At 44.5% G+C, this 13,273-nt stretch overlaps 1 protein-coding gene across 1 annotated transcript in view; it reads right to left on the minus strand.

The window, feature by feature from the left end:
* Positions 1-13,273, minus strand: part of ptprq (protein tyrosine phosphatase receptor type Q) — a 304,885-nt gene that overhangs the window by 153,507 nt on the left and 138,105 nt on the right. Inside the window, exons 30-31 of the mRNA XM_072485165.1 lie at positions 12,856-12,963; positions 44-325 (exon numbers count right to left, since the gene is read on the minus strand). Coding sequence (XP_072341266.1) covers positions 44-325; positions 12,856-12,963 — 390 coding nt within the window. The remainder of the gene's footprint in view (positions 1-43; positions 326-12,855; positions 12,964-13,273) is intronic.

Consider the following 13,273-nt stretch of genomic DNA (forward strand, 5'->3'; position numbering starts at 1 on the left):
ACGGCGGAAATCTAAATTCTTAGTGTCACAGAACAGTACTTACCACCTTGCTTTGTCATCAAAAGCACAACTGGAGAGGTCTGATGCCCATGCCCGTACTTGGTATAGGCTTTAACAGAGATGTTATAAGGAGAAAATTTCTGTAGGTTTTCTAGATAAATGTGTGTTCCTGAACTGTTCACGTCGACGGAATCAGTGTAATTGGTGTAAGTGACTTCGTAGTAGAGAATAATTCCATTAGGTTTCTCTGGAGGTGACCAGCTCAAGTACGCAGATGTTTGAGTCACATTTCTGAAGGTTAGGTTTTCAGGAGGTGTTTCTGGTTCTGAAAGGTACGGCAAAGAACATAAATTTGTTTACTCTGATTATTTTGAAAATATTTGTAACACTGAATAACAAAGGTTTAAATTGAATTGGTGTACTCCCAAACTAATGTAAATACGAAAGAAAGAAAAATCCAAGCACGGTGCCTGGAAGAAATGCTAAATTGAAGGCTTAAATTTTAAGTAGCTATGCATAAAAATCCCAATTCTGGTTGTAAGCTTCTCTTGATCATGTATGGCTCAATCTTTCAATTTTCACCTCTCAAGTCAAGAGCAATGGCAAATAGAACAAAGAACAAAGAAAATTACAGCACAGGAACAGGCCCTTCGGCCCTCCCAGCCTGCGCCGATCCAGATCCTTTATCTAAACCTGAGTTCTATTTGACAGGTATGAGGAGGAAAGTCTCCAAAAGTAAATTATTTTCCTTTTCGTTCATTTTTCTTTAGCTTGGATATTTTTATTTTTGTGCTTGATGGACATCAATTCTGACGCGACGCTGAGTAGCAGTGAACCGATGCTTTAATAAACTAAATATGTGCCGACCTGTAGCTCCTCCCGCGCTGCAAGACTGCCCCAGATCAACAGGCTTTATACCTCCACAGCTGGGCGGAGCCACAGGCGGAGCCAAAAGCAGCACCAATAATAACAATCTAACAGTACAACAGCAACAACCAATAACAGAACAGCAATAACAATAAGTATATACAACAGTGGAGATAACGATACTAATAGTAACGTCAACAGTAGAACAATAGTGAACATATATACAACAGCCTTACGCAGCCATACGTGGCTCACCACAGTGCTTATCAAAATGAAAGGTGACATTCCTAGCAAAATGTTCCCGCTTTTGAATTGCAGTATCAATGTCAACTTATCCCAGCTCCAGTATAGTGCAGATTCGTTGACATCTATCGCACAATCTATTCTGCCCAAATGTGTCTTAATTTGAGCTTCAGAAAAATATTTCATACAACAATGAGACATTTTAGTTCCAACACCAGACATATATAGAAAAGAGGAGCAGGAGGAGGCCATTCTGCCCTTCGATTCTGCTCCGTCATTCATTATGATCATTGCTGATAATCAAGTTCAATACCCTGATCCAGCCTTCCCCCCATTTCCATTGATGCCTTTAGCCCCAAGAGCTATATCTAATTCCTTCTTGAAATCACACAATGTTTTGGCCTCAACCACATTCTGTGTTAGTAAATTCCACAGATTCACCAATCTCACCTCAGTCCTAAAAGGTTTACCCCTTATCCTCAAACTATGACCCCTAGTTCTGGACTCCCCGCCATCGGGAATATTCTTTCTAAGTCTACCCTGTCTAATAATGTTCGGATTTTAAAAAAATATATTTTTATTCTCCTCCTTTTTCACATCTTCTTCAAAATTTACAACAACAGATAATGAAAAATGAAAATGAAAATCACTTATTGTCACAAGTAGGCTTCAATGAAGTTACTGTGAAAACCCCCTAGTCGCCACATTCCGGCGCCTGTTCGGAGAGGCTGGTACGGATAATCAACAAGAACAACAAATGCAATGGCAATCTCCCAGCCAACAATCCCCTTATCCCACCCCCCCTCAAACAGCTCCCAACATTCTGAATACAAAACACCAATGAAAAAGAATCATCAATAACACATACATTCTAACCCCCCTCCCCCTCCCAACACCCCCCCCCCAACACCCCCCCCCCATCCTGTTAGAATTTTATAAGTTTCTATGAGATCCCCTCTTACTCTTCTAAACTCCAATGAATATAATCCTAACCCACTTAGTCTCTCCTCATGTGACAGTCCCGCCATCCCAGGAATCATCCTGGTAAACCTTCGCTGCACTCCCTCCATAGCAAGAAAACGCACTCAGTAAGCGTTGCACAGGTCAAAGAGTCACAGCCTGAGTGAGACACATCCAGAGTGGGAATTTGGTAATTTGGTGCAGTGAGGTAATTCAGTGCAGAGTGGGAGAAGGTGCTTTTTCCCTATTGTTTTGTTCTCTCTCTTTCTTCTGGCCTGTAACATTTATTCTGCAGGGAGACACCAGAGAGCATCTGAGACCCTCAGAAGGTAAGTAAGTGATTTTTACTCATTTTTACTTTTGTAACCTTTTAAAATTATGTGTGGACATCACAGAAAAACTGTGATCTGATTGGCTGGTTGGGAAACTACACAAAATTAAAAAAATTAAGCATTGGTAAACTAATTAAACATAATTACTTAATTATAATTTAGAGGGGTATCTAAGCCAGAGTACTGTATTTAGCTTTCACATTTATAGTAGAAATCTAGTGCTAGGAAACATATAGTTAACAGTAACTTTTGTTTTTAACTTTTAAGTTTAATTTGCTAATTAACTGATGCAATGTCAGTTAGAGGGGTGCAGTGCTCTAAATGTGAGATGTGGCAGGTCCGGGAGGCTTCCAGCCTCCCGGATGGCTTCATCTGCAGAAAGTGCACCCAACTGGAGCTCCTCACAGACCGCATGGTTCGGTTGGAGCAGCAGTTGGATGCACTTAGGAGCATGCAGGTGGCAGAAAGCATCATAGATAGCAGTTATATAAATGTGGTCACACACAAGGTGCAGGCAGAGAAATGGGTGACCACCAGAAAGGGCAGACAGTCAGTGCAGGAATCCACTGTGGTTGTCCCCCTCTTGAACAGGTATGCCTTTTTGAATACTGTCGGGGGATAGCCTATCAGGGGAAAACAGCAGCAGCCAGAGCAGTGGCACCACGGCTGGGTCTGATGTTCAGAAGGGAGGGTCAAAGCGCAGAAGAGCAATAGTCATAGGGGACTCCAAAGTCAGGGGCACAGGGCCCTGTGGACGTGAAAGAGACTCCAGGATGGTATGTTGCCTCCCTGGTGCCAGGGTCCAGGATGTCTCCGAACGGGTAGAGGGCACCCTGAAGGGGGAGGGCAAACAGGCAGAGGTTGTTGTACATATTGGTACTAACGACATAGGCTGGAAGGGGCATGAGGTCCTGCAGCAGGAGTTCAGGGAACTCGGGAGAAAGTTAAAAGACAGGACCTCTAGGGTTGTAATCTCGGGATTACTCCCTGTGCCACGTGCCAGTGAGGCTAGAAATAGGAAGATAGAGCAGCTAAACACGTGGCTAAACAGCTAGTGTAGGAGGGAGGGTTTCCGTATCTGGACCACTGGGAGCTCTTCCGGGGCAGGTGTGACCTATATAAGGGTGGGTTGCATCTAAACTGGAGAGGCATAAATATCCTGGCCGCGAGGTTTGCTAGTGTCACACGGGAGGGTTTAAACTAGTATGGCAGGGGGGTGGGCACGGGAGCAATAGGTCAGAAGGTGAGAGCATTGAGGGAGAACAAGGGAATAGGGCCAGTATGGCTCTGAGGCAGAGCAGACAGGGTGAAGTTGCTGAACACAGCGGGTCTGGTGGCCTGAAGTGCATATGTTTTAATGCAAGAAGTATTACGGGTAAGGCAGATGAACGTAGAGCTTGGATTAGTGCTTGGAACTATGATGTTGTTGCCACTACAGAGACCTGTTGAGGGAAGGGCAGGATTGGCAGCTAAACGTTCCAGGATTTAGATGTTTCAGGTGGGATAGAGGGGGATGTAAAAGGGGTGGCGGAGTTGCGCTACTGGTTAGGGAGAATATCCCAGCTGTACTACGGTAGGACACCTCAGAGGGCAGTGAGGCTATATGGGTAGAGATCAGGAATAAGAAGGGTGCAGTCACAATGTTGGGAGTTTACTACAGGCCTCCCAACAGCCAGCGGGAGATAGAGGAGCAGATAGGTAGACAGATTTTGGAAAAGAGTAAAAACAACAGAGTTGTTGTGATGGGAGACTTCAACTTGCCCAATATTGACTGGGATTCACTTAGTGCCAGGGGCTTAGACGGGGCACAGTTTGCAATGAGCATCCAGGAGGGCTTCTTAAAACAATATGTAGACAGTCCAACTAGGGAAGGGGCTGAACTGGACCTGGTATTGGGAAATGAGCCCAGCCAGGTGGTAGAGTTTTCAGTAGGGGAGCATTTCGGGAACAGTGACCACAATTCAGTAAGTTTTAAAGGATAAGAGTGGTCCTAGGGTGAATGTGCTAAATTGGGGGAAGGCTAATTATAACAATATTAGGCGGGAACTGAAGAACCTAGATTGGGGGCGGATGTTTGAGGGTAAATCAACATCTGACATGTGGGAGGCTTTCAAGTGTCAGTTGAAAGGAATTCAGGACCGGCATGTTCCTGTGAGGAAGAAGGATAAATACGGCAATTTTCGGGAACCTTGGATAACGAGAGATATTGTAGGCCTCGTCAAAAAGAAAAAGGAGGCATTTGTCAGGGCTAAAAGGCTGGGAAGAGACGAAGCCTGTGTGGAATATAAGGAAAGTAGGAAAGAACTTAAGCAAGGAGCCAGGAGGGCTAGAAGGGGTCACGAAAAGTCATTGGCAAATAGGGTTAAGGAAAATCCCAAGGCGTTTTACACAAACATAAAAAGCAAGAGGGTAGCCAGGGAAAGGGTTGGCCCACTGAAGGATAGGCAAGGGAATTTATGTGTGGAGCCAGAGGAAATGGGCGTGGTACTAAATGAATACTTTGCATCAGTATTCACCAAAGAGAAGGAATTGGTAGATGTTGAGTCTGGAGAAGGGTGTGTAGATAGCCTGGGTCACATTGAGATCCAAAAAGACGAGGTGTTGGGCGTCTTAAAAAATATTAAGGTAGATAAGTCCCCAGGGCCTGATGGGATCTACCCCCAGAATACTGAAGGATGCTAGAGAGGAAATTGCTGAGGCCTTGACAGAAATCTTTGGATCCTCACTGTCTTCAGGTGATGTCCCGGAGGACTGGAGAATAGCCAATGTTGTTCCTCTGTATAAGAAGGGTAGCAAGGATAATCCAGGGAACTGCAGGCCGGTGAACCTTACGTCAGTGGTGGGGAAAATACTGGAGAGAATTCTTCGAGACAGGATCTATTCCCATTTGGAAGCAAATGGACGTATTAGTGAGAGGCAGCATGGTTTTTCAAAGGGGAGGTCGTGTCTCACTAACTTGATAAGAGTTTTTCGAAGAGGTCACAAAAATGATTGATGCAGGTAGAGCAGTGGATGTTGTCTATATGGACTTCAGTAAGGCCTTTGACAAGGTCCCTCATGGTAGACCAGTACAAAAGGTGAAGTCACACGGGATCAGGGGTAAGCTGGCAAGGTGGATACAGAACTGGCTAGGTCATAGAAGGCAGAGAGTAGCAATGGAAGGATGCTTTTCTAATTGGAGGGCTGTGACTAGTGGCGTTCCGCAGGGATCGGTGCTGGGACCGTTGCTGTTTGTAGTATATATAAATGATTTGGAGGAAAATGTAACTGGTCTGATTAGTAAGTTTGCAGATGACACAAAGGTTGGTGGAATTGCGGATAGCGATGAGGACTGTCAGAGGATACAGCAGGATTTAGATTGTTTGGAGACTTGGGCGGAGAGATGGCAGATGGAGTTTAATCCGGACAAATGTGAGGTAATGCATTTTGGAAGGTAATGCAGGTAGGGAATATACAGTGAATGGTAGGACCCTCAAGAGTATTGAAAGTCAGAGAGATCTAGGTGTACAGGTCCACAGGTCACTGAAAGGGGCAACATAGGTGGAGAAGGTAGTTAAGAAGGCATATGGCATGTTTGCCTTCATTGGCCGGGGCATTGAGTATAAGAATTGGCAAGTCATGTTGCAGCTATATAGAACCTTAGTTAGGCCACACTTGGAGTATAGTGTTCAATTCTGGTCGCCACACTACGAGAAGGATGTGGAGGCTTTAGAGAGGGTGCAGAAGAGATTTACCAGAATGTTGTCTGGTATGGAGGGCATTAGCTATGAGGAGCGGTTGAATAAACTCGGTTTGTTCTCATTGGAACGACGGAGGTTGAGGGGCGACCTGATAGAGGTCTACAAAATTATGAGGGGCATAGAAAGAGTGGATAGTCAGAGGCTTTTCCCCAGGGTAGAGGGGTCAATTACTAGGGGGCATAGGTTTAAGGTGCGAGGGGCAAGGTTTAGAGTAGATGTACGAGGCAAATGTTTTTACACAGAGGTTAGCGGGAATCTGGACCTCGCTACCGGAGGAGGTGGTGGAAGCAGGGACGATAGTGACATTTAAGGGGCACCTTGACAAATACATGAATAGGATGGGAATAGAGGGATACGGACCCAGGAAGTGTAGAAGATTGTAGTTTAGTCGGGCAGCATGGTCGGCACGGGCTTGGAGGGCCGAAGGGCCTGTTCCTGTGCTGTACTTTTCTTTGTTCTTTGTTCTTTGTATCCTTCCTCAGATAACGATACCAAAACTGCACGCAGTACTCCAGGTCTCTTACTAGGAACAGCATATTGTTAAAAAGGAACGTGGGAAGAGGAGCAGGCCATTCAGCCTCTTGAGCCTGCTCCGTCATTCACTGAAATCATGCCTGATCTGTGGCCTAACTCCATATAGCTGCCTTTGGCCCATATCCCCTTAATTCCTTAGCTTAACAAAAGAAATCGATCTCAGATTTTAAATTAACAACTGATCTAGGATTAATTGCCTTTTGTGGAAGAGAGGCCCAAACCTTTAAATCCTTTGTGTTAGAGGTGCCTCCTAACATTCCTCTTGAATGGTCTGACCCTAATTTTTAGATTATGACCCCTAGTTCTAGAATTTCCAAGCAGTGGAAATAGTTTAACTTTATCTACCCTCTCTTTTCCTGTTAGTATCTTGAAGGCTTCAATCAGATCATCCCTTAAACTTCTAAGTTCTAGAGAAAACAGGCCTAATTTATATAATCTTTCCTTGTAACTTAACCCCTGGAGTCCAGGTATCATTGTTGTAAACCTACTCTGTACTCCCTCCAAGGTCAAAAAATCCTTCCTATGATCTGCTCACAAGTATTCCAAGTCGGGTCTAACCAGGGTTTTGTAAAGCTGCAGCGTAACTTCTGCATCCCGATACTCACTCCAGTCCTCTAGATATAAAGGCCAAAATTCCGCTGGCCTTCTTGAATACTTTCTGCACTTGTTCATGGCAGTTTAAAGATCTAGGCGCCTGTTTTCTCTGGAATTTAGAAAGTTAAATACACAAAAATGCATTGTTAAAATACACTTTAAATAATGGATACTTGCACTCTGATTGCAAGAGAAAGTTGGAGGGTCAGGATTCTGTGACAAGTAACTCACCACCTGAGTCTACGAAGGCTGTCCACCATCTACAAAATATAAGTCAGGAGTTTGATGAAATATTCTTCTTTTGTCTGGATGGGTGCAGCTCCAACAGCACTCAAGAAGCTCGACACCCTACAGAACAAAGCTGTCCACTTGATCAGCACCCTATTTACCATCTTAAACATCCACCACCAGCGCACAGTGGCAGCAGTGAGTATCATTTACAAGGCCCACTGCAGCAACTCGCCAAGCTCCTTTACATAAGCACAATTTCTACCATAAAGATAAAAGACACATCAGAGGCATGGAGACACCACTAACTGCAAGTTCCCCTCCAAGTCACATGCCATCTTGGTCTCATAAATATACCACCATCCCTTCACTGTCGTTGGGCCAAAATCCTACACCCACTAATAGCACTCGGGATGTACATACACCACAAGGACGGCAGTGGTACAAGAAGGTGGCTCACCAGCATCTTCTTGAGGGAACTTGGGGATGGGCAATAAATTCTGGCTATTGGCTGCCAGTGGGATCTTCAAGTCCCACCAAAGTTAATAGCCATATGTGTTGCTTGCCAGCCGCGCCACCAGGGAACCCACCAGCTGATGCCAGCCCATCTCTGCTGCTGGAAAACCGTACGAAATCTTACAACACCAGGTTAAAGTCCAACAGGTTTGTTTCGATGTCACTAGCTTTCGGAGCACAGCTCCTTCCTCAGCCGAAAGCTAGTGACATCGAAACAAACCTGTTGGACTTTAACCTGGTGTTGTAAGATTTCGTACTGTGCTCACCCCAGTCCAACGCCGGCATCTCCACATCCTGGAACACCCACCACGGGTGTGTTTTTGTTGTCAGCAAATGAAGACAACATCTGTAAATTAACCACTGACTTGCAATAGAGATAGAACAGGATCACAATGAAATTATCAGAATGGGACTTGCTGCATTTGCTCTTGCAGATGTTGACATTTTGACATCAATCTTTTTTTGCTTGTTCTTTGATCGATCAACTTTGTTGAAATGGTTCATGTACTGGGTTTTTTTTGCCTGTCATATCAAACTTGGTATTAGAGATTGAACAATGTATTTTTTGTGTTAAAAAAAATGTTTCTTTGTTGGACAGAGAGCTGATGGGAAGAGGGTTAAGTTGCGTACAGACAATAACCAGAAAAGAGGAGAGAACATGCCCACACATGTAGGCCATGCATACACACACGACACTCGAACAGAGGACCGGCCAAACATGGTTTGAATGTTGCAGTCAGGATGTGGGCAGCTGTAATGCCCTCAAGGACTCATCATCTCACTGGGGTATCATAACTTGACCCAGATAGGACTGCGCCAATGAGAAAACGATATCACTGAAAATGTGGTATGCCGGCCCGACAGAAGGGCACAGGAACCGGATTTGCAGGAGGCTCAGGATTGCAATCAGGAGAGGATAGACTGATCAACTATCAAAGTGTTTTACAGAATAGGACAGTTCAACCACCCGATCTTGTCTGTCTCTCAAGAAATCAAGCAACCAAATTGTGAGTTTACATCAGCAGATCCTTGTGTCAATATTTTACATTGTTATCAATTTATAAGCTAAGGAATTTAGGTTAATAAAGGTGTTGCTTGTAACGTAAGTAAAGTGTGCATTAAGTCAGTGTTTTTAAAACCTTTCTTCCCGGGAAAAATGTTTGCCAACCGGCAGACCTTTGTGACCTGTGCCTTGTTCGCTTAATTTTTATGCAAAAGAAGAATCTACTTAGAACATAGAACATACAGTGCAGAAGGAGGCCATTTGGCCCATCGGGCCTGCACCGACCCACTTAAGCTCTCACTTCCACCCTATCCCCGTAACCCAATAACCCCTCCTAACCTTTTTGGGCATTAAGGGCAATTTAGCATGGCCAAACCACCTAACCTGCAGGTCTTTGGAAGGTGGGAGGAAACCGGAGCACCCGGAGGAAACCCACGCAGACACTGGGAGAACGTGCAGACTCCACACAGACAGTGACCCAGCGGGGAATCAAACCTGGGACCTGGCGCTGTGAAGCCACAATGCTAACCACTGTGCTACCGTATTGCTTTACTTCAAGAGCTCACCTGAATCAGGTTCAAAGGAGGAGAGGGCAATTCACATATTAGATGCAGGCTGCAACCAGTTCCTTGGTGCCACCTTCAGCTTTATCGAAACAGAAACTCCAACCTCGCACATGAAGGTCGTTGTGAAGGGCAGCAGCAACAAAATGCATGTTTTACTCAGCACTGGATATTCCTGGGAGATGCTACTCCGGAATGCTGACAGCCTCATGGGCTTTTGGCGTGTTTTTAATGTGGTGTCATAGGTTAGCCACAGCAGTGTAATTTGGAGTCAGCTGTAAGTTAATAATCGACTCTGGGGTCTCAACCACAAAAATAATTTTTCACCCACCACTTCTCTTTCAAAATCTGAAACTTCCCCTCTCATTTGCCAGTAATTCCCTGCGTATAACACAGATAGGCTTTGCATCCTTATTTGCAGTGGCATAATTGACAAAACCATACCTCAAGAAATCATCTTTATACTGCTTTGTTCCAGTGCTAAGTTTCTTATTTGTAGGCTGTTAACCAGAGGCCCTGGAGCTCTGTACAGAGCTAACACTAGCACTGCTCTGTCCTGCCCTTAACTCTCCTGAACAGCTCTCTCCAGCAGATTCAGTTGTGAGATCCTGTCCAATAGGTACACTAGTCTCTGGCCATCTCTTGATTTTAAGAAAATAATCTATCTTCACAGTCCTCTTGCCAGCAGCTGGAAAATGGAAGCAGCTCTGCCCCGAGATTTGGTGCCAAAAGCATGTATATGGAGTGTGCTTGATGTCAAGTGTACATGCAGGGCACACGACGTGCTCTCTGCTGCCGCTTCTGGCCGGCAGACTGCGCACAGCCTCATTTATTTTTATTTGAAAGACGGCAGCGGTGACCAGTCTGAATTTAAAAGCTGGTAGCAGCTATTGGGCTTCCCCGCAATCGGGACCAGTGCGAGAACAACGTGACTGATCGCTCCGTGACCCTCCCGACACACACCTACGACCCGCACTTTGAAAATCCCTGCACTAAGCCATTGATATCCAGAGTAGAACTCCGAATCACAAGGGTGAAGTAGTTGATCCAGGGAAGTGTGTCTTGAGCCATGTTGGTGTCTTTCTTGCAGCCTACCGCGAAGGACTCAAGGAGGAGATGGCGTCAAGAAGGATCAGAATCCCAAAGCAGCCCAAGGACCCCATCGATCACCTGTGGGAATGTAGCAGCCCATCCTGCCTCAAGCTACAACCCCACCCAGAACTGCACTGATTGAAGCCACGCCACCCACACCCACATCCCTTTGTATAATCGGGGAGGCAAGCACATGTGCGGAGGCGCTGTATACTCCAATAGATGGGAAGGTATGTTTTTCTTAAAAATGATGGATATCACAGGGGTGATATCAAACACTGCCCATAGATCACTCGTGCATTTTTTCCCCCTACAGGTTCAATTGCAGGGTGGTGTGAAGCCCCAGCTTACAGGCCAGAGGACAAATTCGCTATTTGTGAAGTCCCTGACGGCAGCTGTGTGGGGCTCTGACATGCTCAGAGGCAGCTCCATATATGGACGTGTTTGCCCTCGTTTCATCACCAGTGGCACACAGCCAATAGCTAAGCCTGCAGTTTCACCTAGGAAGATGAGTGTTGTCAAAGGTAGTTATGTTCACAAGCTCTGTACTCTGAGATTGTATTCACCGATATCACATATGCTTCTGTTTTTGCCTGCCTGAGATACAGCTGACCTGTAACTTTAATGGTTCAAATAAGCCAATGCTTATGTTTTCTCTCTTTTCCCCCATTTTCAGCATGTTTCATTCATCATCTGCAGAATAAGGGCCAGAGCGAGGAAGAGGTCTCAAAAAACAAAATTCAACAGCTATATATCAGAGAAAATTATGGATTTGAACTGAAAGGCGAAAGCAAAATGAGTCAGTATAATATGTGCATGCGTTCCCTCCTGGAATCTTCAATTATTATTGTTGTTATTAAAGTTATTCTTGAACCTTCATTGTGTTTCTTTTCCCTGTGATTAATGTTGAATTTTAATTTTGCATTTTTCTCAATAGAAATTGCATATCTTTATACATGCATTTAATCCGAATGCTTTGGACTTGTGTGGCCTTGTATACTGTTGTCCAGAAAGTGTGAATGAAGGGTGTGACCTGAAATATGCAGAAGAACAGTCTCTGGCCACAGCTTCTTCAGAATTGATCTCCAGTAAGGGTGGATATTGTGGGCTAAGTGTGGGGTGCAGTGTATTATCTTGAGCCAAAATCTCATGCACTTTATCACTGTGAGGACCTGCTTCCATATTTCTCACTTCCTTTAAGGGCAATACGGTAACGCAGTTGGTAGCACTGTTGCTTCACAGCTCCAGGGTCCCAGTTTTGATTCCTGGCTTGGGTCACTGTCTGTGCGGAGTGCGCACGTTCTCCCAGTGCCTGGGTGGGTTTGTCCGGTTTCCTCCCACAAGTCCCAAAAGACATGCTGTTAGGTGAATTGGACATTCTGAATTCTCCCTCTGTGTACCCGAACAGGTGCCGGAATGTGGCGACTCGGGGCTTTTCACAGTAACTTCATGGCAGTGTTAATGTAAGCCGACTTGTGACAATAAATATTATTTTTATTTTTTTGTTCAACTGCAAATCTATGGACTAACTTGTTCTTACTGAGTAATTCCATCTTCAAGAATATGCATTGGAATTATGAGGGGCATTATTGACATTTCAGTTAATACTCAAGTGTGCAGCCGCAATGAATGGGACAAATAATTGCATTAGACAATAAAAATAAATGCAATCGAGTACCAAATAAACTGGAAATATAACCAGCGCAGACCAACTATCTAACCAGTACTACGGGCGCTGTCAAGTGGCCCACTGGAACCGTGAATGGCAGTTTCTACCGATGCTCTCTACTGAAACACCAGTTGCTAACACCATTTCCTAATTCAGAACGGGTTGCTTCTGGCACCAGTACTATGGGAACTTGGCTGGGCACCAATTGTCTTAACACATTAATGCTAGGAAATGTTCTCAAATTTGATCAGTGTCTGATCAATCCCTGCTGTAAATATACAAAAACAGACATCACATCAGAAACGGCAAGTTTGACTGTGCGGGTTTATAATATGAATGGCCTTTCATCTCCCAGTCTCCTGGCTCATAGGTGAGCAATGGCCATATGGGTGAGGAAATGAAAGAGATGATAAAGAATGGTTTAGACAAATTTGTGGTGACAGAACTGAGTAATTAATATGATAATGGGAATGTTCGGAACCCACGATTTGGTTCTGTATAAAACATTTCTTACCATCTTCAAGAGTTTGCACAAAAATATCATCCTTTTCAGAGACTGAGCTTTCACCTACCGAGGTAGATGCTGTTACCCTCATTTTATAATATGTATATCTCTTCAAACCTACAAATGTAAAGAGAAATAGATGTTTCCAGATCTGTGTAAAAGCAATTAAATTGATGAGTGTAAAGCTGAAGCGCATTGATTAAAACCATTCTCATGTGGTCCTCAAAGCTATAGTTCCACCACTGGTCTGAGACTAGTAGCTGTACAATATTATGTACAGCAGGTAAATCCAGAGTTATACTGACTTGAGTCGTACACTCAATGCAGGAGAATGCTTTCACACTTGCATCCTCGCACAGAAATCTGCTGCACGAATAACATTTTTTTCATGTTAGGAAACAGCAAGCAGTAGCATCTCCTCTCTCAA

This window comes from Scyliorhinus torazame, chromosome 19 (assembly GCF_047496885.1).
Source record: "Scyliorhinus torazame isolate Kashiwa2021f chromosome 19, sScyTor2.1, whole genome shotgun sequence".
Classification (NCBI taxonomy): Eukaryota; Metazoa; Chordata; class Chondrichthyes; order Carcharhiniformes; family Scyliorhinidae; genus Scyliorhinus; species Scyliorhinus torazame.